Source organism: Aquarana catesbeiana, linkage group LG03 (genome assembly GCF_042186555.1).
Source record: "Aquarana catesbeiana isolate 2022-GZ linkage group LG03, ASM4218655v1, whole genome shotgun sequence".
In the NCBI taxonomy this organism is placed as follows: domain Eukaryota; kingdom Metazoa; phylum Chordata; class Amphibia; order Anura; family Ranidae; genus Aquarana; species Aquarana catesbeiana.
Genome location: NC_133326.1, coordinates 713,742,641 through 713,770,478, shown reverse-complemented (window position 1 = coordinate 713,770,478; position 27,838 = coordinate 713,742,641). Strand labels below are relative to the sequence as shown.

Here is a 27,838-nt window from a genome sequence, read left to right as displayed (position 1 = left end):
CTTTAATGGAGATCTGGATAGTAGTAAAATCCTGACAGCGGTTCTAATTCTCCCCCACTGCATCCAAAACTAAGAAAAGAAAACATTATGGGTGGACATACACTTTAATGATACATCACATTTTATTGTCTTAGCAGTAAATCTCTAGATCCCTTCTTCATATATTTCCTCTGAGATTGTTACATTTCTTTTCATCTCTATTTAGTATAGATTGTATGGAATAGGAGGAGGAAAGAGAGGAGAGGGGACCCCATCCTATCCAATCACAGCGACCGCACTGCACCCCGCACAGAGTGACTGCATGTGGGGGAGGGTCAGAGAGTAGGGGGAGGGGCAGGAGGAGGAGATTGCTGATGTCACACACTGTGATAACTTTCTGATTAATGATTACAATGAAAGTAATTGTCATGATAGATAGATAGATAGATAGATAGATAGATAGATAGATAGATAGATAGATAGATAGATAGATAGATAGGCCACACCCCTCTTTACTGACAAATAGGAACATGTCATTCATTGTTACTCCAGTAACTGGAGAGATCTCCTACCCAATCACAGGGAGTGACAGAGGGAGAAATCTCACATTTAACAAAAACCTGCAGGGCACTGACTGAAGTCCCACCCACTGCTTTATCCTATTGGCTGAATATTCTACCAATCCCACTACCCATCCCTGTGACATCACCAGTCTCTGGGCAGAGTTATCACTATTACTATTATTCCCTATTCCCCCCACACATCTTTAAACAACCTCTCACTACACATATCCCAGCATGGAGGGGCTCAGTGAAGGTGGTGGTGAAGGTGTGGAGATGTCGGATCGGGTCACACAGATCATAAAAGGAGATCCGTCCGACCTCATAATCCAGATCTATCCTGACTCTGTTACTGGAGATATTGGTGGGTAAGAGGATCCATTTACTGTCATGTATCACCCCACACTCATTTTCTTTCCTGTACAAACCCCAGGACTTCTTATTAAATCCAATCCGTGACTGCTCTCCTCTCCTGTCTATACTGGGGTAACACATCCCGACTGCCCACCAATCTGATCCCCCGAAATCCACTTCCCAGTAATGTCTCCCTGAGGAGAAACTCCGACTGCTCAACACCTGAGGACAATACTGAAATCTCTCTGGTGTTTCTGGACGATTCTGGTTTCTATCTGACCTGGATACAGTTTTCCTGTCATCTGATATATGGAGAAGATTATGAGCTGTGTTTACATCCAGTAATATGTCTGCAGCTCTCTGTATATAGAAGGATACATTTCTCTCTGTTATTATATCAGATAATGTGTGTAATGTGTGTGATATCCCATCCACATCCAGACACCCTCCATCATGGAGGAGCTTCTCATGTCTCTCTCTTTCCTCATTATCTCCATCCTCAGTATCACACAAGTCACCTGTGTCTGATTCCTGTAAGACAGTCAGTGGATCCGTCATGTTACACAGCTCCTCAATGTGACGCATCTTCCTGGACAGCTCCTCCTTCTTTATTTCCAGATCCCGGATGGAGATGGAGATCCGCTCTGCCCTCCCGGAGATCTCCCTCAGGATTCTCTTCTCCAGGTCTTCCAGACGTCTCCTGAGATCTCTAAACAGGGCAGTGACTCTCTTGGTGTCACCAGATACTTTCCTCCTGTGTTCCTGCAGACTCTGGACTCTTTCCTCCGTCTCCTCTCTCCTTATCAGAAGGTTCTGCAGAACATTCCTCAGTGTTTCCTTCTTCTTCTCAGAAGCCTCATCCAGCATCTCCACCTGGTGTCCTCGATGTTCTTCAGCCAAACTACAGGACACACAGATACAGATATCATCCTCAGTGCAGTAATACTTCAAAATTTCTTTATGGATGGAGCATTTCCTGCTCTCCATGGACAAGGTGGGGTCACATAAGATGTGTTCTGGAGACTTTTTGTGGACTTTGAGGTGTTTATCACACAGAGAAACCTCACAGAGCAGACAGGATCTAACAGCAGGTACAGGAGAGTCCACACAGTAAGTACAGAAGACCCCGGACTCCTCCTGATCTGGCTGAGCAGACAGGAAATTCTCCACTATGTTACGTAGTGTTATGTTCCTGTGCAGTGCAGGCCGATCCGGAAACTTCTCTCTGCATTCAGGACAGGAATATCCTCCAGACCACCCCTGTGTATCCAGCACACGATCAATACAGACCCGGCAGTAGTTGTGTCCACATCTCAGCATTACAGGATCTGTATAAATGTTCAGACAGACGGAACATTCCAGCTCAGCTCTCAGGTTAGCAGACGCCATCGCTGACAGTAGAAGAGAGAAATGAAAGTGAAAATCTGACACCGGAGAAGAATGCAGTTGGGAGGGTCACTTCCTCCTACACAGGGGGAGGCTGATTCAGATCAGTATTTTTTAACTTAAGGACCGAGCCTCTTTTTGAGATGTGTTGTTTACACGTTAAAAACTATTTTTTTTGCTAGAAAATTACTTAGAACCCCCAAACATTATGCATTTTCTTTTCTAACACCCTAGAGTATAAAATGGCAGTCGTTGCAAAACTTTCTGTCACACTGTATTTGCGCAGCGGTCTTAAAAGCGCACTTTTTTTTCGAAAAAATACACTTTAATTAAAAAATAAGACAAACAGTAAAGTTAGCCCAATTTTTTTTATATTGTGAAAGATAATGTTACGCTGAGTAAATTGAAACCCAACATATGATGCTTCGCCTGCTCATAGAATGGCGACAAACTTTTACCCTTAAAATCTCCAAAGGCGACGTTAAAAAAAATCTACAGGTTGCATGTTTAAGTTACAGAGGAGGTCTAGTGCTAGAATCATTGCTCTCACTCTACCGATCGTGGCGATACCTCACATGTGCATGCGAGCTCGGCGGGACATGGCGCGTTTAAATTTTTTTTTTCTTATTTATTTTACCTTTTATTTTTTATATTTACACTGTTTAAAAAAAAATGGGTCACTTTTATTCCTATTACAAGGAATGTAAAAATCCCTTGTAATAGAAAAAAGCATAACAGGACCTCTTAAATATGAGATCTGGGGTCAAAAAGACCTCAGATCTCATATTTACACTTAAATGCAATAAAAAATAAAATAAAAAAATGTGTCATTTAAAAAAATTAATAAAAATAAATAGCCCTTTAAGAGCTATGGGCAGAAGTGACATTTTGACGTTGCTTCTGCCCTGCATTGTTATGGAGATGGGTGGGGGTCATCTTCCCCTCACTCACCTCCATGCCCAGCAAGAGTGAAGATCCGACTCTGGTAAGCGGCGGAGGGCACTGGAGCGTGGCGGAAGGGGGGCCCTCTCCCACCGCCGATAAAAGTGATGCCGCAGCGAATCCGCCGCACAGACCACTCTTATCGGAACCCGGACCGCTGGCTGAAGAATAGGATACCAGGGTTATGGCAGCTTGCTGCTGCCATAACAACGATATCCCCCTTCAAAGTAAGGACGTATATCGTCGGGCCGCGGTCTGGAAGCTGTTAAAGTACTGAAAAGGAAGGTTTTTTCCATAGTAGTAAAGATAATTGTTGTGGAAATTTTATTATGTGTGTTTTATAGATTGTCATCTGTCTCCCTGTGTCTGATTTAATCGAGGAGCGCTCTAGCAGAGCTCACTTGGGTTGAATCGAGACCAGCGGTAAAAACGGTCATTATGAAAACCTTCTGGTGGGATTTGAGACGTGTTCTCTGTGTGTGTGGAGGTTTGTTGGTTTGTAGGTATCAAGCGCAATGCGCTGGGCTTCTTGCCTTCAGATGGCTATGCACATTAGAGAAGCGAAGTCCGCATAACGAGAGAAACATATATCTCTCTTGCAGACTCTTGTATCCTTTTGGATATATATCTGTTTTTTAAGAAGTCATTGATATCTGCCTTGTCAGTATACTTGTACCGTATATTGACAACAGCAGTAGCAATGTCCCCTCAGATTGTCTCAAGCCTGTAAGGAATGAATGATCTTACTAGATACTGTTTACTTTGAACAGTATTGAGTAGGCTCCATGCTGATTAAGACGGGGCATGTGCACTTCCCCTCCCCCTTTCCCTTCCTGTGAGTGCCCTCCCCTTTAGTGTCATTTCCTGTGATGTCATTTTGCATGGAGGAAGTGATTGGCTGTTGGGGCCATGAGTTTCTGTGTTGTCATATCCTTATTTGGTCATATCCTGTGTTGAGGTCACATGCTGTGTGTGGCTTCCTGTTTATGTGTAAATAAAAGCAGATGCACGGCTCAGAAAGGCAGTCATGCTAATGGAGCTGAGAGCGTAAACTATGATAGTGGTGTCTGTTTACTTGGGGATGCAAGGGAAATGGAATGATAGGTAAGGTACATTATATCATTAGACGGAATGTGTCCTTAGGAGCACAGGAGATATGGCTGTGTGCATAGTGTACAGACAAATTTCCCAGACATAATCAAACCTCCCAACTTTGAGAGAAAGAGGAAAAGATGGGTGTAAAGAAGAACACACTAAGGCCTCATGTACACTGCTGCTGGTAGACGGACATTTAGGAGCAGTTGGCAGTTTTTTTCAACAGCCCCTGAACTCTCCTCTATGTTATCTTATCTGTCCATGTACACAGGGTCGTTTATAGTCATTTCTAGGAAGTTTAGAGGCATTTTTTGGAATGCAAAAAAAATGTGTTCAGAAGCTGAGTTTACAGGCATTTCAAGCGCCAAATGCTTCTAAACGCAGTAACTTGCTTTTAGCCACGTTTAGTTTACAGACCCTTTTCATTTTTGGCTTTTTTTTAAGCATTTCTAAATACAAACGTGGCAAAACGCTGCTGTACGCGGCATGCAAACATGGCAAAATGAACGTTTTAAACGTAGATTACTATCTGTCAAGTTAAATCGTTCAGGAGAGGTTGTAAAAACGTCCCTTGTACATGAAGCCTAAGGTCCCTTGCCCACTAGACGTATAATCCAAGTGTGTCCAATTCTGGGATATTAGTGTTGCCAGGAGCCACAGGTGCAGCATCTAGGCCGGCTTCCTGCAGCCTGTCAAAAGGCTGACATACACTGCAGCTGAATGGGGCTGAACACGCTACTGCCTTAGGGAGAAAGGAGGCCCAGGGACTAAAGACCACCATTTTTTTGTGAAGAAGAAGGAAGGGTTCCTTATTGGATAAGATTGCTAATTCTGAAATCTGTCTCATTGACATGATACACTGTTAAAACCCACCTTACAAGTAAGGTCAACCAAGGGAATATCCTGAATGAGCTCAAGGAGAGGCTTCTGTAGAGCCAACATGACCAAATTGAGATCCCGTTGTGACAGGTGAATGAAAGTGGAAGCAATGTGAGCCACCCCTTAAAGAAAGGCCTTTAAAAGAGAATAAGTGACCAGCAGCCTCTGAAAGAGAATGGCCAATGCTAAGACTTGACCCTTCAGGGTGCTTAAGGTTATTACTGCTCCAGAGAAGCTATACAGAGCCCTCCAAGGTGATAGACCTTGTGAGAGGTTGATTTCTAGCCTTAAGCAGCATAGAAATAACAGAGTCAGAGAGACCTCAAACTTTCATGACTTGGATTTTAACAGCCAAGCGTTAAAGCCAGCGATCATGAAGCAGGATGGTACACTGGTCCTTGAGACAGCATGTCTGAATGGTCTGGAAGTGACCATGGATTGTCTCCCAGACATTGGTGGTTGTCCAATACCAACTCCTTCTTGGCCAAAATTGTTCCACTAAGATGACTAGAAAGCCCTCTATCTCGATCCTGCAAAGCTGTTGAGAGACAATAACAATAACTGTAGCAAATAGAAAATGTATCAGTGGTGGCCCATCCATTAGGGTTTCAGGGGCACTGCCCCCCCATCCAAGCGTCCAGTCCCCTAATCTACATGCGGGGTGCCTGACACATGGATTCCAATGTGGGTTTTTTTTTGGAAGCACGTGATTGGCTTCAAAAATGGTGGGCTTGGGGCCCCGAGCCCACCAAATTGTGTGACATTAGCAAATTAATATTCACTAATGTCTTCCTGCTTCTCCTCCTGGCCAATCAGGAAGCCAGTTTTGAGACCCAGGAGTCTTAGAACGGGTCTCAGGACCCGCCTCCTGTTCGGCCAGGAGAAGAAGCATCGGCCACAGCAGCAGCAGTCTCTTCTAGGAGGAGTCCTACCCCGGAGCGGATCGCCACTGTGATTGATCAAGAGCCGTGGGGGGGAGGGGGAATCACTGTTGATAACTAATTATGGACTTACTTCTAGTTTTCAGGAATATTCGCCTCCCCCGGTTACAAATCAGATGTCACTACATTTAAACTAGAATAAGAGTCACATGCTCCGCATTTCCGAGAAAATCAAATGCCTAATAGAAAGGCCAGAGTAGACGACAGCTGATATCACAGATATGTGTATATATGTGTATATCCTGGCTATCCCTCCACTTTCCTATATGAAAACAGTTTATTTCTTGGTATTGTTCTAAAGCTGTCCATACTCTGTCCAATCCTCTTTTTTCAGCAGACCATACACAATACAGTAATATAGAAAATTATTGCGCCACTAATATAGAAAAGATGAGCTGCCAGCACCAACAATAAGACTAATTGCGTGTAAATGTGTAATGGGAAAAGTGCAGCGCTAGAGATACAAATGTACCCCAGGTATGAACCCTGGGGGAAAAAGGGGGACCTGCACAATAAGAATTGTCTTGAAATGCGCAGAAGGTTAGTGGAAGTGTTAGGAGTGTTTGTGAAAACACAAGTGTGATGTGCGCTGATAATGAATCAAGTGCAATCAATGCTATCAAAGGTCGGGGAGCACCATGTGATCAGGTGACACCTTAAAATACAAAAGTGTGTATATATATATATATATATATATATATTTGTATATATATGTTAGAGGGCCAGTGTGCTGGCCTGAATTTATGGGAGGAGCCCGGAGGGTATTTAAGCTGACCACTTCCCCTTCCTCTTTGTCAGTTTCAGTGCACGATACTACATGTCACTGTGCTGACTCTTCCCAGCTTATCTTGTGTTCATAAGTCTGTGCGATCGATTACAAGTGGGTTGCGGCGTCTTCGTCGGCGGTTCTCGCTTGCTGTTGCAGGTAGGGTTCAAACCTTTTTGTTCATATGCAATGTTACCATTGGATATGTTTACTATACCTGCAAACTTAGATTTTCAGGCTCGCTCTGCTTTGCTTGTCATCCTATCCACAAACATACGATTCGTTTGTAGATCCAAGCCTCTGAGCCATTGTCGGTTGTTCTCTGATATCACTCCATACAGGCTTCATTTTCTCATAGGATTCACTGTCTATGGGGTTGCCATCTCATCCATTTGGAGATCAGCATGTATTATTTGCATGGGTTCTGTGTCTGATTGAGGTGGTAATTAGACCCACATGGGGCCTTGTCTGCACTTTGATTAGGCTGGGTGGTTGGTATGTGTTCGGTTTTAGAAGTAAGGTGTGGTATACACGCTGCAACCGATTGGGTTCACTTCATACATCTTACAACCGATTTGTATCAGTGCCATCTCTTTACAACCAATTCATATTGCATACCTGCTACAATAGGATTCGAACATAGTCGCATCGGCAGCACAACGGTTCGCATCGGATGCATCCCGCTCACTGATTCTTATTAGTCCCTGTTGTACCCCACAAATAGTTCGTTGTTTATGTAATTTTCTACTGACTGTTTCGTATTGCTTTCATGTCATACGAATCCCAGTCGGATTCAAGCCTAGTCGCCTCGGCGGCACAACGGTTTGCATCGGTCTTATCCAGCACACCAATTTGTAGTGGTTCTTACCATACCCTACGATTCATTATTTATTTTTTGTCCGATTCACTTCACCTCAGCAGCTACATGCATCACAGTCCACTCCGAACCTAGTCGCACAAACGGCACAACGGTTCGCGTCACGAGTATCCCACACACCAATACAATCCCTATAACAAATCTACAATTCGTTACGTATGTCACTTCGCAGTTCCTTGCTACATATACAATTTCTGCTATCCTTTTCTTTTTCGCCTATCAGTAGGTGACCTTTCTTGCAATCGCTGCAAGCTACGCATCTCATAACTCCTTGCAATCACTGCAAAACACGCATCTCAGCATATACCCATTTGCAATCGCTGCAACATGCATCTCAGTATAAACTCCTTGCAATTGCTGCAAATACACGCATCTCAGCATATACCCATTTTGCAATCACTGCAAGAACACGCATCTCATCATAGCTTCTTGCAATCGCTGCAAGATACGCATCTCATCATAACTCCTTGCAATCGCTGCAAGACACGCATCTCATCATAACTCCTTGCAATCGCTGCAAGACACGCATCTCATCATAACTCCTTGCAATCGCTGCAAGACACGCATCTCATCATAACTCCTTGCATTTGCTGCAAAAAAGACGCATCTCGGCATATACCCATTTTGCAATCTCTGTAAAATTATGCATCTCAGTACAAACTCCTTGCAATTGCTACAAATACACGCATCTTACCATTTACCCGTATACAATCACTGCAAAACATGCATCTCAGTATAAACTCCTTGCAATTGCTGCAAATACACGCATCTTAGTGTTTACCCACTTGCAATCGCTACAAAACACGCAGTTCAGCATTTACCCTTTTTTTTTTTTTGCAATCACTGCAAAACACGCATCTCAGCATATACCCATTTGCAATCGCTGCAAACATGCATCTCAACATATACTCCTTGCAATCCCTGCAAGCACACTCAGTGGTGCTCATACAGCCCACTTCATTTTTTAGTGGCACTTAATCGGTCACTCGTCTCCAGTGGCATTCATACGAGCCACTCATTGTTTTCGTCTATCTTTTCTCCCTCAGGTCAGTCGAGTTCAGGTTCCATCCTGTACCAGGTTGGACGTTATTTCCCAGGTTAAAAAAAAAAAAAAAAAACGCTATGTTTGCATCTTCACCAGGGCCAGTCGCATACAAGGGGGACACTTAAAAAAGAAAAAAAAAAAAGGAAAAAAAAAAAAAAGTAAAGAATCTTGTTGCACTCATGTCACCCCTACTGCAGGTGTTCCCGGTCGACCGAGTTTCGATCATAACCAGGAACTCGCTACTACAGCGTCAGTCAGGGTCTAGTTCATGGGCTTTTCTATCACATCATTCTGCAGCACCCTTTCACTATACTGTTACTTCACATACATCATTGGACGTGATCTCCAGGCGTTAGTTCTGTCACATATGTCTATACATGACACTCTGTTTTCGAAGGGCGACCTTTCACCTCGCAGACAAGGTCGCTTAACAGTAGACTTGCTGGCAGGACAAGTGTTAGCAGGCCGAGCACACGTCACCCCCTACAGACCGCAACATTCCTACGTAGGCCGTACCAGACTTCTACTTCTCGCCCCAGTACGCCCTGGGCTTCTGGTCTTCAGGTTTGTGCTTGCCACAGACAGGCACCCGAGCTATCGGTTATCTGGCCAGTCACCTCCTGGCCCACCTCGGTCGCCACGCACTCTTCTGAGTTTTCTAAATTTCCACTCAACATAAGTTCTGCACAACAGAACTCTGTCAGCTCCTGTCTATGCCTATCATTCCTTTTTCTGTACTTCTTCCTTTTTCCTCCTCTCTGAGTTTTCTCTTTACCACTCCGCTCTCTATCCTATGGCTATGACTCCTCTTAAATATGAGCACCCAGCCCCCTTTTTGTCTTCTGGCAGCGAGGACTTCACACCCGCCCCTCTGTTACCCCCCCAAACGGCTCAGAGCGCGGCTGCCTGCAGTCCCTCAGGGGACGGAACATCCCCAAACTCATAGCTGAGTCGCAGGGATATTCCCTTTCCTGCTAACGGCCAGGAAGGCAAAGCTTTTCAGGCTCCTCTTCCCGCCTCCAGCTGCAGCTGGGCCCAACAGGCATCCCTACAATCCATCCACGGGGCCCAGCTGCACTCTTTGGTCTCCCCCTTAGCAGCAACAGTTCGGACGTCCAGACCAGAGTCACACCTTTGAAAGTTCACCCATCCATGGCCCTCCCGGACCTGGTCATGGTCCCGATGACAGCTTCTCCTTCTGCAGGTACAACAGGCTCTGCATCTATCGTCCTCCCCGTTCATCTTGTCCCGACCAGCATCAGGGAGGATATATTGGAGGGAAAAGATGTCATTTGGCATCCCTGCTCATCTCAGTCCATGACTTGGCGGACAACAAATCATACGCCTGGGGGGATGTCTCAGTGGTTGTCAAGTCGAGAGACCCCAGCCTCAGTCGTAAGCTGTCAGCCACTGAGTTCTCCCTGGCCTTCGGGATGTTCAGAGATGTACTTTGTTCAGCCACCCTCAGCAGGAGGGAGGAGTGGGACTTATACCTTCATGCAGTGACAGATCTTGCTTACAAATATGGAGGTTTTGCCGTCTACGACCATCGGCCATTTTTCAGCCAAAGCAGCAGCGAGACTTGCCCAGTTCCAGATAAGCTCTGACTGGAGCCTCACAGACACGGAACTCTTTTGTCGCCACTTTGCTCACAAAGCTGACGGTTTCGCCCAATCCCTCACTTGAACCTGTCACACCAGGCCCAATGTCACAGGGTTATCCATAATCCGGACGATTTTCTGCTTATCGAACACCTAGACATACTCCCCCCCCCCCCCCGGTAGATCTAGACAAGCTAAGAGGTCTTCAACAATCTCAATGGACACATAGTGGAAGGCCCAACACATTTCATGAGTTTCTCAGGCATCGTCCTGGATACGCATGCCATGCAGCCTGGCCTGCCTTCTGACAAATTAGCTTGTGTTAGGTTGGTCATTCAAGAGTTTACCCGGTCACAGGAATGTACTAAAAGACAGCTGCAGTCCTTGATAGGGATGCTCAATTTCGCTATGAGAACAATTCCTCAGGGGCGGTCGTTCATCTCAAGGCTCTTAGTCTTTCTTGCCCGAGTGCAGGACCCGACCAAGTCCTCAGACTAGACCCAGCAGCAATAGCAGACTTGGCTTTGTGGGACGAGTTCCTCTTCAACTGGAATGACATATCAATGTTTTTCCCTCAGTATCAGCTCAGTCGCCCAGGTAGTCACAGATGCTGCAGCCTCCACTGGTTTTGCTGCAATTTTTGGCCATCACTGGTTTTCCAGACCTTGGCCCCTGGAAATCTGCCTGATTCCTGGCTTCCCTCGATCTTTGTCATTGTTCGAGCTGTACCCCATCGCGGCAGCAGCCCAAGTCTGGGGCCACACTTGGACAGATCAGACAGAGCTCTTCACCAGACAACCAGGTTACAGCTGACATCATTAATAAGGGTAGATCCAAGTCGCTCCCCGTCATGTCCTTCCTGCGCAGTCTGCTGCAATTGTCACTACATCACCAAATTTAACAGTTACTGTAAGCATATCCCTGGCAAGTGCAATACCACAGCCGATGCACTGTCCCGCTCCAATTTTGTCTCATTCTTCCAGCAGGAACCCGGAGCCGACCCATCATCCACTCCTATCCCACCTTGGTCTCAACTAACAATGGATTGAAGCTACACCTTGCCAATGCAACCCGGCTCATCAACCACTCACTGTCTAGCAACACACTAAAGGCTTATCCCACGGCCTGGTACACCTACCGTAGGTTCCTTGCCACTTGTCCCGGAACCACAGTAGATGACGTCACTCATGTCCTAGCCTTTATATCTTATTGCCACACACAGCTGGCTCTCCCTCATACCCCTATCAGGCTGTACCTGGCCGGTATCCAAGCCACTATGTCCTTTATCTTACGGAAAACGCAACAAACCGGACCTGGAGTGGATATAAACTTCTTTCGAACCAGCAACGCCTGGTGCCCAGCAACGATCTTTTGACCGTCTGCTCTTTCACCTACCCAGCCAGTCTCCAGCCCATTACTGCCTTTTCAGGTCAACCCCCTGAGTGGAAATCAGTTTATTAAACATGTTTGGGTCCTACTGGTCAACTTAGGCCTAGACCCCGGGCGGTATTCTGGATATTCCTTTGGATCGGCGCAGCCTCAGCCACATCTCAGCAAGGAGTACCAGACCATTTGACCAAGAAGCTAGGCAGGTGAAAGTCTGCCTGCTTTACCAGATATATATATTCCCTCAAGATGGCCCTTTCTCCAAGCTCACTCAATGAGGTTAGAGGCAATAAAGATACTTCCCTACCTGGTTATTTTTGGCCCCTTTTCTTGCCATACCTACCAGATGACCAAAAGCCACACCTCAGGTCTATTTATGTTGTGAGTCTTGTCGCGTGTTTATGTGATCCACATTTGTCTTGGTCTTAGGGCCACGACTATATATATATATATATATATATATATATATATATATATATATATATATATATATATATATATATATATATATATATAATATTTTTTTTTTTTTTTTAAGGTGTCACCTGATCACATGGTGCTACCTGACCTTTGATAGCATTGATTGCACTTGATTTAACCCCTTCCCTGCCAGTGATATTTACCCTATGTTCACACCTATGCTTTTTTAGTGCAGTTTACAGAAACGTACTACAGTCCATTTAACATGGTTTCCAATGTTACTAGTTCACATCTATGCGTTTTCTGGCCGGTGCATTTTTGGAAAGGGTTTTTTTTCTGCAATTTGCGGCTAATAGATTTCAAGGGAGCTTCACCAGAAACCCAAATGGTGCATTTGTGATGCGATTTTTGATGTGTTTTGTGGTTCTTATTTTACCACTGTATATAGCTGGTTGCTAAGCAGCTACTCTAATATTACTTTTCGGCAAGATGGCAAAAATGATAGTCACAGATTGTTCTATATGAAACATCCAATGCATTGGGGGATCCTAGACCTCTGCTGTCTTTACGGGGTCACATGTGTTGCAGGTTTGCATACTTGCCAACAGTCCCGATTTTTTTTTTTTTTTCCCAGGACAATCCCAATTTCCCTCCTCACCATCCAGGACAGCTACTTGAGAGATGATCGGCTCCACCCTCTACAGGAAACACAAATCAGATAGAATTTAAAAGGCCCCTCCCTTTCCTCTGACCCTCAGTTGTTTTCTGTTTCCAGTCCCTCCAGGAGCACCGACACGTTTTTTGTTTTCTTATGGTCTGGTAACTGTTGTTGGTGGACCCCCCCCCTTCTCTGGTTTCATCCAGGACTAGTTGTGGCCAAGTCCTGGATGATGGTCTGTATCAGAAGGGTTTCCTATTTCTAAGGGTTACTTGCCTTTGTAAATGGTGGCAACTCCCTTCCTTTCCCCAGCGCTGCTGTGTGGAACTGTGTCCTCCTAAATGCTTCATTCCGGTGTACCAAGATGGCGTCAGGAGGACTTCCGGTGATGCAGCAAGATGGAACCGGAAGTCACATGACGCACTTCTGGACGCTGAGTTTTTATAGGGAGCATGGTGTGGAGACACTGAGGACATGCTGCAGGGGAATGGCCTGCTAAAAACGCCATTCTAGGCGCAGTTTTTGCGGTACAGTAGCAGTCTTCTCTACGACCGTTTTTGGACCCTCGTCCCGATTTCAGCTTGTCCCGATTATTTTCCCGAGATTTTGTTTGTCCCAGGAAAATCGGGAATGTTTTGCTGCCTTTGCCAGGAGTATTGTTTCCGCTTGTGTTCAGTGGAGAGGAGAGGGCAGCCAATCTGCTTCTCTCTTCAGTGTTGCAGGGATTAGAGACCCCTCCCCTCTCCACTGAACACAGCAGGAAGAGATCAGCCGCCGCCAACCCCCGTGGAGCAACATGTGACCGTTCCCCTTCAGATTAGTGGTGGCTCAGATCCTCCTTCCAGTATGTGAGAAAGCAAAGTGAGTGAGGAAAACGTCATGCTGATTAACCTGCCTAGATACTTGTTTTTTTATTGTTAATGCCAATGTGGCTTTCCTGGAAGAGCCATGTAATTCCAAGGTGATTTATTAAGGGGTTACTCTGAGATGTTTGCCTGAGATTGTTATATTTATGTTCATGGCTTTATTATTTGTGCCTGCCCTGGGTGTAAACCAATTTACTGAGGAACTACAAGAGCCAGCATGCCTGGCTTGTTTTTATACTAAAGTGGCATTTCATCCAGCATAGACACCATTAGATACAGTAAGTGGTTTGTAGAACTACAAGAACCAGCAAGACTGGTTTGCTATATAATGACATTGCATCACCCAGCATGGTCTAGGGTCCCTGATACTAATGACACCAGGAGATAAGTGGTCTCTAGAACTACAAGAGCCAGCATGCACTGGGGGACATGGTATGATTACAGCATTTACAGATAACTAGGCTGAGGAACTACAAGAGCCAGGATGCCTTGTTTGCTATATAATGACATTGCATCATCCAGCATGATCTGGGGTCCCTGATAATAGTAACACTAGGAGACACGTTGTCTGTAGAACTACAAGAGCCAGCATTCACCGGGGTACTTGGTAAACGTTGCCACATTTACAGATGTCTAGTCTATAGAACTACAAGAGCCAGCATTCACCGGGGTACTTGGTATGTTGGTATGATTACAGCATTTACAGATAACAAGGCTGAAGAACTACAAGAGCCAGGATGGGTCGTTTGCTATATAAAGACATTGCACCATTCAGCATATGTGATCTGTAGAACTACAAGAGCCAGCATGCCTTGTTTGCTACATAATGGCATTGCATCATCCAGCATGGTCGTACCCCACAGCAGGCTGCCTCTTGTAGTTCTACAGACCACTTATCTTCTGCTGTCACTTACCAAGGACCCTAGACCACGTTGTATGATGCAATGTTAGTGCATAGCAAGAAGGGGGGCTGGCTCTTGTAGTTCTATAGCCAATCTATCTGTAAATGCTGTAACTTGCATTAGGTACCCCAGTGATTGCTGGTACTTCTTATTCTGTTGATTGTTTATCACATGCCACCACTCCCCCCCCCCCCCAGTGCATGCTGGCTCTTGCAGTTCTTTATCCCATTTATCTCCTGCTGTCACCTGTACCAGGGACCATAGACCATGCTGGGTAATGCAATGCCATTATATAGCAAACAAGGCATGCTGGCTCTTGTAGTTCTTCACCCTAGTTTGTACCAAGTACTCCAGTGCATGCTGGATCTTGTAGTTCTACAGACCACTAATCTCCTGGTGTCCCTAGTATCAGGGACCCCAGACAATGCTGAGTGATGCAATGTCATTATATAGCAAACAAGGCGTGCTGGTTCTTGTAGTTCTTCAGCCTAGTTATCTGTAAATGCTCTAATTATACCAAGTACCCTAATGCATTCTGGCTCTTGTAGTTGTATAGACTAGTTTTCTTTGGATGCTGTCTCGTATACCAAGAACCCTAGATCATGCTGGTTCTTGTAGTTCTATAGACTAGATATCTGTAAATGTGGCAACGTTTACCAAGTACCCCGGTGAATGCTGGCTCTTGTAGTTCTACAGACAACGTGTCTCCTAGTGTTACTAGTATCAGGGACCCCAGACCATGCTGGATGATGCAATGCCATTATGTAGCAAACAAGGCATGCTGGCTCTTGTAGTTCTACAGATCAGTCCTATGCCTACATACGTTTAGTAGTAGGTGTCCCTCATTCCCATTGCAAAATGTTGGGAGGTATGCTATGAAGCTTAAAGAGGAACTGCAGTTTGCTCACATAATTTGTAATAAAAATATCTTTGCCATTCTGAAGCTTCACTCCAACCACTTTGCATATTATTTTATATATACTGGGATTCTGTACTTGCCAAATATGCTGCAAAAATCTCCCTCCACTGAGTCTGGCCGCAACCGTTTTCATATTTCCCAACAGTCCTGATTTTCCCGGGACAATCCAGATTTTTGGACCCTCGTCCCGATTTAAGCTTGTCCCAATTATTTTCCTGGGATTTTGCTTTTGTCCCGGGAAGATCTTCTGGACACGGCTGCTACATGTGACCTCCAGACTGGGTTTCCATCCTCCCCAGCATGTTGCTGGTGCCCTTCCATGTTCCACCAGGCAGTGGTTAGTGTAGTGGGTATTGTAGTAAATAGTGTATTGGGTGTTGTAGTAATCAGTGTAGTGGGTGTTGTAGTAAATAGTGTATTGGGTGTTGTAGTAATCAGTGTAGTGGGTGTTGTAGTAATCAGTGTAGTGGGTGTTGTAGTAATCAGTGTAGTGGGTGTTGTAGTAATCAGTGTAGTGGGTATTGTAGTAAATAGTGTATTGGGTGTTGTAGTAATCAGTGTAGTGGGTGTTGTAGTATTCAGTGTAGTGGGTGTTGTAGTAATCAGTGTAGTGGGTGTTGTAGTAATCAGTGTAGTGAGTGTTGTAGTAATCAGTGTAGTGGGTGTTGTAGTAATCAGTGTAGTGGGTGTTGTAGTAATCAGTGTAGTGGGTGTTGTAGTAATCAGTGTAGTGGGTGTTGTAGTAATCAGTGTAGTGGGTGTTGTAGTAATCAGTGTAGTGGGTGTTGTAGTAATCAGTGTAGTGAGTGTTGCAGTAATCAATGTAGTGGGTGTTGCAGTAATCAATGTAGTGGGTGTTGCAGTAATCAATGTAGTGGGTGTTGTAGTAATCAGTGTAGTGTAGTGGGTGTTGTAGTAATCAGTGTAGTGTAGTGGGTGGTGTAGTGGATGTTGATAGTGTAGTGGGTGTTGTAGTGTAGTGGAGTAGGGGGTTGTAGTAATCAGTGTAGTGTAGTGGGTATTGTAGTGTAGTGGGTGTTGTAGTAATTAGCGTAGTGTAGTGGGTGTTGTAGTGTAGTAGAGTAAGGGGGTTGTAGTAATCAGTGTAGTGTAGTGGGTATTGTAGTGTAGTGGGTGTTGTAGTAATCCGTGTACTGGGTGTTGTAGTAATTGCCGTAGTGTAGTGGGTGGTGTAGTGGTAATCAGTGTAGTGTAGTATACTGGGTATTGTAGTGTAGTGGACAGGTATGTCAATATACTGGTCAGTATAGAAATCAGGTAGGTCAGTGTAGTGGACAGATTGGTGGGTGTAATGGTCAGTGTAGGAATCATGTAGGTCAGTGTAGAGGTCAGTATAGGAATCAGGTAGGTCAGTGTAGGAATCAGGCTGGTAAGTGCTATTGTCGGAAGGGAAGGTAGTCAGGGAGTGCTAAAAGTCTGTAGGTTAGGGGGGGAGCAAATTTCTTGGCTTGCATCGGGCGCTGACAACCCATGCTACGCCACTGCTGCTGGGGGCACCTGATGCAAGGAGGGACTCTGCTGGGGGCACCTGATGCAAGGAGGGACTCTGCTGGGGGCACCTGATGCAAGGAGGGACTCTGCTGGGGGCACCTGATGCAAGGAGGGACTCTGCTGGGGGCACCTGATGCAAGGAGGGACTCTGCTGGGGGAACCTGATGGCATCTGGTGACAGGCGACATGGCAGGTGACACGTTTAGGGGTCCCACTGATTCTGCATTATGGTGAGTTGAATGATTTAATTTTATATTACAATGTAATAATAGAAATAATGTGCTTCATTCACCCTGACACCATAACAACCATGGTGCCAGGTTGATTGAAGCGCTAACACCAGGTCTTTGGAGTATCTTTATCTGCTGATTGTTAAGCTCTGGAATACACATGTTTCTATTGTGGTGTAGGATCTGGGACTGCTGTCCCTTCATCCCTCATTCATCTCAGACTCTAACCACACCCCCTTTGAGCCATGCCCATTTAAGCCACGCCCACTACTTTGCATAAACCACATCCATTTTTATGAGCGCCGCATTTTTACTTTTTCCCTTTGCCACACCTACAAACACATGCCCCACCCCCTAATTATAATGTGACTCCGCCTACAGCCAAAAAAGTGTCCCTTCAATTTTTTTTAAAATGTTGGCAACTATGGGTTTGAGTGAGTGCAAGTATGAATGTGTGAGTTTGTGTTACTGGGGTATTTCTGTTTCTTATGGGCTGTTAAAATTGATCCACTCTCCCTACAATGTAAGTGGTTCTGTTATGTGCACTTTACACATCTGTAATTACAGTCCTTCTTTTATTGTTTTTATGTTACAAAATCAAAATAAACTTAAAAAAAAGTAGATATTTTGGGGAGGGGTGCTGCTGGGGTCCATGTGTGCCTGTCCCCGACCGGGAATGATTGATTATTTGGCACATCTGGGCGTTCTATCAAAAGAGGCAACTCGTCAAAATCTCCAATTCCGTCACTTCCGGTTTATCTCCCGAATTAGTAAATACAGATTTTGACAACTTCCCTCTTTTTAATGAACACCAGCAGTGTATACACTACAGTAGACAATATAATGAGTGGGCATTGTTACTTCACCCGCTACTAACCAACAACATGGCCACCTCCAAGACAGGGGCAGCATTTTTAATGCTTAGCCATTGTTCATTGTTCATCAAAACAACCAAGTCCTCATATACCGTAGTGTATACGCTGCCGTTGTTCATTGAAAAGGGGCAAGTCATCGAAATCTGTATTTACTACTGCTGGAGAGAAAAGTGACGTAATTGGAGATTTTGACAAGTTGGCTCTTTTGACAGAACACCAAGTCTCTGGACCTCAGGATTGTGTCATTTCCTGTTTGGGATGGAGGCTTGGTTTCCATCTGCTTCACTTCCTGTGTCCCCGGTGGTCGCTGTGGATTACCTTTTCAAGACTATTAGCTGGGAATGATTTATTATTGAGGAATGACGTTTTCACCGGAACGATTAAATCGGAGGATGTAAGGATGGACTTTGAGGCCTCATGTACACTGGATGTGATAAAAACACCAATAGCTTTATCTGTAGAACGCCGCTTTGAAAACGTGAATTTTTCCTCATTTTGCAGTAGCGTTTTTTTTAACATTTGCGCTTTTCAGCGTTTTTTTTATACTTCCACAAAATTTTGAGGCTCAGAAACGCTCGTAAATGCCAGATATTTTGTCTCTGCCGCACATTACGGCATTGGCAGCATGGTTGGCACTGTCTGCAGCACATAATGTCATTGGCTGCATGGTTGGCACTGTCTCTGCAGGCAGCACATGTGTTATGGCATTAGCGTCATGGGTGGCACTGTCTGCAGCACATTACGGCATTGATGGCATGGGTGGCACTACCTGTAGGCAGCACATGCGTCATGGCCCATAACGCATGTGCTACCTGCAGACAGTGCCACCCATACCGCCAATGCCGTAATGTATAGATGCTGCTGCAGTAGTAGTAGATCTCAAATCCCCCCAAGCAAGCACACACCTGTGTTAGCCGGGCCCCAGGAGTCACTTCCTCCCTGATCCTGCTGCTGCCTGGACTGGAGTGCGAGTGTCCACAAACTATTCCAGTCAGATGCCAGCTGCTTCTTTTTTTTTCTTCTGCCGCCGGCGCCGCCGCTCGCCTCACTGCTTCTTCTCTCAGGCCGAGTGAAGAACAGAGCAGAGGGAGAGGAATCACTCCGCGGTGCCAGGGAAGGATGTGCTGGCCGGGACTTGATCCAGTATGAGGAGCGGGGAGCGGAGGAGACATTCTTGTGCGCCCGAAATAGAAAAAATAGTCCCTCCTCTTGTCGCCACCTGCAGGGGGGGGAGGGATGACTCGGACGGACAATGTTTGGTCGTGGTGGCTGGAGGATTTTTTTTTTTTACATTAATTTGTTGTGTGCTCAGGTTGCCCCCCTGCTGGCCCGGCCCGGTACAACAGGGCCAGTTGTACTGGCCTATCAGCAGCCCTGGGCATACCGATAGATTTGGAGACATTCACCGTCAGGCCCGATAGTGATGAGAATGATTTAAGAGTATATAATAAATTTGGTAAAGCTATATTGGGTTGTGTGAGGAATAAAATCATATCGTCCGCATACATATTCAATTTATAGGTGTTATTATTGTTATTCTAACCTTTGATATCTGGGTGTTGCCGTATTGCTGTAGCCAAGGGTTCAAGCGCTAATGTGAACAGTAAGGGAGAGAGGGGACATCCCTGGCCTGTGCCCCTGACCAACATGAAGAAGTCTGAATTACAGCCAATCTAATCCTAGTAGATGGGTTATGATAGAGAGCATGAAAGGCCTGGAGAATATGTGAGTAATGAGACTAACTCGTTATGTTTTTGGGAAATTAACCACTTAAGGACCGAGCCTCTTTCTGAGATTTGTTGTTTACATTTAAAAATTTTTTTTTTTTTGCTAGTTTGCTAGTTTTTTGCTAGAAAATTACTTAGAAACCCCAAACATTATACATTTTTTTTCTAACACCCTAGAGAATGAAATGGCGGTCGTTACAATACTTTCTGTCACACCGTATTTGTGCAGCCGTCTTACAAGCGCACATTTTTTGGAAAAAATTAACTTTTTTGAATTATAAAATAAGACAACAGTAAAGTTAGCCCAATAATTTTTATATTGTGAAAGATAATGTGACGCCGAATAAATATATACCCATCATGTCACGCTTCAAAACTGCGCCCGCTCATGGAATGGCAACAAACTTTTACCCTTAAAAATCTCCAAAGGTGAAGTTTAAAAAATTCTACAGGTTGCATGTCTTGAGTTACAGAGGAGGTCTATGGTAAGAATTATTGCTCTTGCTCTAACGATCGCGGCGATACCTCACATGTGTGGTTTGAACACCGTTTTTAAATGCGGGTGCTACTCACGTATTCGTTCACTTCTGCATGCGAGCTCATCGGGACAGGGCACTTTTAAAAAAAAATTTTTTCTTATTTATTTTATCTTTTTTTTTACATTTTTACACAGTTTTTAGAAAAAAAGTGTCACTTTTATTCCTATTACAAGGAATGTAAAAATTGTAATAGAAAAAAGCATGACAGGACCTCTTAAATATGAGATCTGGGGGGTCAAAAAGAACTCAGATCTCATATTTACACTAAAATTCTATAAAAAAATAAATAAATAAAATTTTGTCATTAAAAAAATATGTCCCTTTGAGAACTATGGGCAGAAGTGTCGTTTTCATGTTGCTTCCGCCCTGCAGTGATATGGAGATGGGTGGGGGCCATCTTCCCCTCACTTGTCTCCATACCTGGGCAGGGGACAGACACGATCGCCTCATCCGCTGACGATGGCTCCAGTAAGCGGCGGGGGGCACCGGATTGCGGCGGGAGGGGGGCCTCTCTCCCGCCGCCGATAAAAGTGATCTCGAGGTGAATCTGCCGCAGAGACCACTTTTATCTTAAACCGGACCGCTCACTGAAGACGAGGATACCAGGGTTAGCTGTTGCCATAACAACAATATCCTCCTTTAAAGTACAGACGTATAACGTCGTGAGCCGGTCCGGAAGTGGTTAATATGTCTGTGTTCGGGTCGTGTGAGTTGCTATGAATTTTATAGAGGTTGTGAAGATCTTTGGAATGTTTTCCCATTTTATTTTATTGCATCTTGAAGCTCATATAATGAGAAGGACTCTGAAAACTGCCTTATGGACGAGACACAATGAAGCTGGAGAGATATCTGGGGTAGAATTTGATGTAAAATAATCTTTTATATCTGATACAATCTCCGGTTTGTGTGTGGGGTCTGTTAGTATTGATTCATTAATTCTCCATGAATATGGGGTAGAGGTAAGGCCTATAAATTGAGTATTAAAAGTTGTGATTTGATGGTCTGACCAAGAACGAGGGTGTATTGAGGGGTCTCGGGAGTCGGCTAGGATTATTGGAGTGCAGAATATATAATCTATAGGTGAGTATATAGAGTCATGTGGATGGGGGTAAAAGGTATACTCACGACCCCCGACATTTAATGCTCTCCAGGAATCGATCAGTTGTAAACTATTTATGTGAGTTGTGGGTGCTTTTGAGAATGTTTTTGAATTTTGATTTTGTTTGCTGCGATCCAGGTTAGGTTGGAAGGTCGAGTTAAAATCGCCTCCCAAAATAATATGTGGTGAGCGGTATTGTTGTATTATATTAAAGAAATGTGTGAAAAATGTAGTTTGTGATTGGTTTGGTGCGTATACATTAGCGATCGTTAATTCTCTACCAGATAACGTGCCTTTAATGATGATGAACCTTCTATCTTGGTCCTTGTAAACCTGCTGAACCTCTAATGGAAAAGATTGATGGATAAAGGCGGCCACACCTTTGGTTTTGGAGGAGGATGAGATATAAAAGGATCGATTAAAATCTTTGTGAAAATATGTAGGGTGGTCGTCTTTCATGAAATGTGTTTCTTGTAACAATAATACTTTGGCATTTCATTTTTTTTATATTGTATGAATGTTTTTTTTCCTCTTGTGTGGTGAATTAAATCCTTGGACATTATGAGATAAGATTGTTATAGTCACGGGGTAAGAAACCATTTTGGGGGCTCATCAGGAAGTGATAATGTTTGATAAATTGAGGGATATATGATGTATAATTGACCTACTATGATAGAGATAGATGCGGTTAAATAGGTGTAGAAGGACTTAGTCCAGATTATATTCTTTACAAACATGTCCAACTTGAGGCCTAGCAAAAAGAGTTGTACCATCATTTATTTCCTCTATAATATCTAAAAGTGATATAACATTAATAAAAAGTAACCAATATTTGTGGTGAACAAACTGTATGGGGATGGAAAAGAAATCATTTTCCAACCGACCGAGAAACTTAATACGATCGATAGGTCTTAAACTCCGTCTTTGAGTAGAAGAATCAAAAGTTTTTGAATCTAACAAGAAATAAGAGTAAGAGGCACATGAAGAAATATAGAAATAATCTTTTAGGAAAAACAGGAATAATGTCTCTAGTGAGAGAATTTGTAGTGAGTGAGAGGGGGGCCAATCATGTCGGCATAGGGGGGACGTCACCTCCAATGTCATGAACATGTATAACTGTGCGACTTCTATCCAGTATACTCGAGTGTAAAGACGCTGTCGGTGTGTCTGTTATTTACAACTGTGAAAAGAAAGACGGTAAAACTAAAAGATGGAGTTGAAGAACAACCAGGTTCAGAGCAAATTTAGATCAATGATATGATTGTTTTCTAATACGTGGTGAATAATATATATTACTACCACTATACCAGAGATTGAAGTGTATTATTGTGATATCTTCTATTATGTCCAACAGGTATATTGTTCCACTGACGTCTAGGCCATGTTAATAACCAGCATATATGAGCGGGTCAACAAAGAAAACCTTTGACATTTTTTTATGTCTAGGAGTTGGATCTAAATGTTTCTAGAATAATTAAAAAAAAAAAAAGAGTGGAATGTGTCTACTGAAGCAACCGTGTTGCTGTATAAGTACATGTCTAATGAGAGTTGTGAAAAGCATCCGTAAAAGAAAGCAACAAGTGTCCATAGCTTGAGTCTTTTCCCTGAGATACGCCTTACCATTATAGGACACAAGATGGCAGTGTTGAGTCTTTTCCCTGAGATACGCCTTACCATTATAGGACACAAGATGGCAGTGTTGTGATAGAATAGAAGATATAAAATACTGTTCTGAGTCTATTAAAGCCGAGTTCCAGTCATCATTTTTTTTACATTAATCAGCAGCATTAAATCTAAATAACAACCTTTGGAAAAAAATTATTTTTTTCCTCACCTTTTTAGGTCTGTTGCTAGGGGGTCCCTCGTAATCTGCCTCTTCCTCTCCAAGGCGCCTGACGCTCCTGGGAGATGTCTGTCATCATTTCTCAGGAATCACTGGGCCGCGCTGAGGGCTTCGTTGGCATCACAACAGGGGCGGGCACTTCCGATGATGCCGCCCGTTGTGATGGCAACGTCAGAAGTGTGTGGCGTTGTGCCATACATACGGCGCATGCGCGAGAACAGGCGGTGCATGCCAGTCGCTCAGCTGCACCAGAGCTCGGAAGATAATTCTTGTGGGCTTCATATGTCCACAAAGCTCTATGGAAACCGTCACAAAACAGGAATATAAGATATATTCCTCTCTAAAATCGGCAATCGAGCGCCGATTAATAACACACAGGTCAGTGCTTTAAATAAGCATTAGAAACAAAATATATGGATATCAATAAAAAAAATAACAGTGGGAACTCCGCTTTAAGGATCTGTGGACAGAAAAATAATGAAGGCTTGTTGTACCAAGTTAGGACAGTAGATGTCAGTGTGGTTCCATTATTCGGATGAGTTTAGTCAGTCAGGATGTCTTACATTTGAGCCGTTTTTATATGCTTGTGTCCTCGTTTTAGGTGGCTTTTAGCCCTGTGAGAAACGGAGCTCTGATCAGAAGCGGCCGCTCCGTTCCATGCCGCACATGCGCCCTGGACCAGTTTATTTTAATACCAGAGAAATTACCAAAATTATCAAAAATCCACAGAGCAGCCAACAATGAGGGCCAAGCATTATTTAGGTACAGTAATGCGTCATCTGCATATAGGGACAGCCTCTCTTCCAGCTTTACCAGCCAAAAGCCCAGGACATCCGGAGCGTTCCTGATCAAAATGGCCAGGGGCTCCAGAGCAAACAGACTAGGGAAGAGAGGGCAGCCCTGCCGTGTACAACGAAAAAAGATTAAAGGGGTCAGAGAGACAGTTATTCGTGTGGACCCTCAACCTAGGGGCATTATAAAGCAATTAAATTCCATGGATAAACTTGGGGCCAAACCCAAAGCCATGGAGGACCTCCCAAAGATATGACCACTCTTTCGGCATCTAAGGAAGCAATAACTAGAGCCTTGATTATCATGAGTGATAGTTAGGTTCATGTCAAAGAAAAAAACTGCGCTATACAGTATGAGACCATACAAGTACTAATAGTTCCCTGCAAGTAATGGAATATCCCTATCTATTAAGGGACATGTTTGCTCCCTAGCGATAGGAAAATTCCAATAACCGCAGAAAATCAATTGCATCACAATATTAAATCTGAAATGTATTGTGCAATAATTCACATGATGGAGTCATGAAAAAGTCAATGAAGATATTAATGTTCACACAGAAAGTCAAAACTGATAATGTTGCTGGTCACTGAATGTTCACATTAAAGGGATGTCTCTCCTTCATAGATAATAGTGACTTCAAACTGGAAAACACCGTAGAGAAAAGTGATTTGAGATAGGAAAGTCCTTCCACCTGGAAAATGACTGCCTCTTACCAGCTGCTCCGATCTCTTTTTTAAGGAGATCAGCTTTGCTTTTGGCTTATATCCCCGCCACAGTCTCTATGTTTGACCATCAGATGGCAACTTTCCTCCTCTCTGGTCTTCCCTGAATATCTCCCGGTCAGCAGTTAACCCAATATAAAGGAGAAAACTGTCTGCTCTGCAGTTTAATCACAGCCTGTTGGACATTGGCAGGGCCGGATTTGCCACAAGGCCACCGAGGCCAGGCCTCGGGGAGGCAGTGGTGCAGGGGCGGCGCCACTCCTGCGGCGACTTCGCGGCTGCCCCCCTTTTAGGCAGCCCGTTAATGTGCATTAGGGGCACCGGTGCCCATAGAAAAGATGGGCGCGAGCCGCCTACTACTGCGCATGCGCTGTTCCGAAGCCGGCCGGGCTCGGGAAAGCTCGTACGCGCTCGGCCGGGCAGCGCATGCGCAGTAGCGTGATTGCGCCACCTGGCACCATTTTTGAAAAGATAGGTCTCCAATCTGTGTGCCGCAGTGCCTTTGCTGCCAGGCCGCGGAGGAGACCAGTAATGTCAGCGTGGCGGCGGTGGCGGCAGCGGCGGGGGAGAGAGAGAGAGAGAGATGACATCTCTCATTGCCCGCACCACTGTTCCGCCCTCCTCCATCTGGTGGCAGCCAGGAAGTGTGGCAAGTGACATCTCCATATGGGAGCAGGCATAGTGGCAAGTGACATCTCAATCTGGTGGCAGCCATAGTGGCAAGTGACATCTCAATCTGGTGGCAGGCAGCGTGGCAAGTGACATCCCCATCTGGTGGCAGGCAGCGTGGCAAGTGACATCCCCATCTGGTGGCAGGCAGCGTGGCAAGTGACATCCCCATCTGGTGGCAGGCAGCGTGGCAAGTGACATCTCCATATGGGAGCAGGCATAGTGGCAAGTGACATCTCAATCTGGTGGCAGGCAGCGTGGCAAGTGACATCCCCATCTGGTGGCAGGCATAGTGGCAATTGACATCCCCATCTGGTGGCAGGCAGCGTGGCAAGTGACATCCCCATCTGGTGGCAGGCATAGTGGCAAGTGACATCTCAATCTGGTGGCAGGCAGCGTGGCAAGTGACATCCCCATCTGGTGGCAGGCATAGTGGCAAGTGACATCCCCATCTGGTGGCAGGCAGCGTGGCAAGTGACATCCCCATCTGGTGGCAGGCATAGTGACAAGTGACATCCCCATCTGGTGGCAGGCAGCGTGGCAAGTGACATCCCCATCTGGTGGCAGGCATAGTGGCAAGTGACATCCCCATCTGGTGGCAAGCAGCGTGGCAAGTGACATCCCTATCTGGTGGCAGGCAGCGTGGCAAGTGACAAGCGATGGTGGCAAGTGACACGCTCAGGGCTCCCAATGATTCTGCATTATGGTGAGTTGAACTATTTCATTTTATATTACAATGTAATGATAGAAATAATGCGTTTCAATCATCCCGACACCATACCAACCATGGTGCCGGGGATGATTGAAGCACTAACACCAGCCATTGCCCTGAAAAATTGCCCGCAAAAATTCCTTACCCCTCGCAGGGGGGGGGGAGGGGGGTGGGCGGCAATGAAGGACCCGGCCTTGGGGCGGCAAAGGGAGTAAATCCGGGCCTGGACATTGGGCACCATGTTCTTCAGCCCATAGGCCGGTATGAGCTGGTCTTTGTGGCAGATTTTCCTGCACTCTGGGCAGCAGTAATCTTGGATCCCCGGGGCGTCCCAATATTCGGTTTTACAGCTTCTGCAGAAGGCATGACCACATGTGATGGAGATTCACATGTAATGAAGATCGGACCTGACAGCTCATAGAGACAAATGGAACATAAAATATCTTCTTCTAACTTGGAAAAATGAGCAGCACCTTTCATGGATCCCGTTATAGTAGTACTGTTCCCAATGACACTCTCCAGAGCTCCTTTGCATGTGAAGTCGTCAGTTGAGCCTTGCTTATGTATGAGAATGGGACATTTACTTATTGTGTGTATCTCACATTATTAACTGCAGCAGGACCTAATTGTTATATTCTCTAGAAGAAGCAGGACAATTATTGCATCTTCTTGAAGGGCTATTTTAGACAGCGCTGTATTCCTATTCGATATACCGTAGTTAGGTTCAAATAGAGGCGTCTAATATTTATGTCAGTTCCCTTGCCCGGGATGAATCTAGTCTGGTCCACATCAACCAGGTCCTCAATCACCTGGAACAGACGGTTGGCCAGGACCTTGGCAAAAATCTTGACGTCAATGTTCAGGAGAGAGATGGGTTTGTAAGACGCACTATCCTGAGGGTCCTTGCCAGGCTTGGGAACCAGCACAATAATGGTCTCATTCATAGAGTCGGGCAACGATTCCAGGTCCTCATAATCAGAAAGGAGGGGGGCCATTTAGGAGCAAGGATCTCCATGAAATTGCTATAAAATTTGGATGACGGTCCATCTGCCCCGGGGGCATTCCCGCCCTGCAACCGTCCCATTGCCAGTTGAATCCCCCCCAGGGTGATGTCCGCATCCAACCTCTCCCTATCTGCTACAGCTAGTTGTGGAAAAGAGATGGGTCAGAATGCGAGAAACCAGCCCGCGAGGAGTATAGGTCCTGACAAAAATTCATGAGATGAATGCAGTTGGGTGCTGTTATGGTTTGGTCATATGCATATTTAATACAATCGATGGGTGTGGATGGGATGCTACCCTTCACCAACCATGCCAGCAATCTACCATTCTTCCCCCCCCAAATTCAAAAATTTTTTGGGCCGAATATAATAGGGCTTTATCAATCTGGGCTACTCTATTGGTAGACAACTCTCTTAACGACTGTTGCATTGTCTTATAGTGATCACTATCTGGGGTAGAAACATATTCAGCCTCCAGTCTAGTCGCTCTCTCCTCCAGCTCCTCCAGGGAATGGGCAGCCTCCTTCTTGATACATGAGATT

The 27,838-nt window shown here is 45.0% G+C and overlaps 1 protein-coding gene across 1 annotated transcript in view; it reads right to left on the bottom strand.

The window, feature by feature from the left end:
- Positions 1 to 418: 418 nt before the first annotated feature.
- LOC141134359 (uncharacterized) overlaps positions 419 to 27,838 on the bottom strand; it is a 40,362-nt gene continuing 12,942 nt past the window's right edge. The window contains exons 2-3 of the mRNA XM_073623927.1: positions 5,666 to 5,733; positions 419 to 2,330 (exon numbers count right to left, since the gene is read on the bottom strand). Of these exons, the coding sequence (XP_073480028.1) occupies positions 720 to 2,330; positions 5,666 to 5,733 (1,679 nt within the window). The 3' untranslated portion in view covers positions 419 to 719. The remainder of the gene's footprint in view (positions 2,331 to 5,665; positions 5,734 to 27,838) is intronic.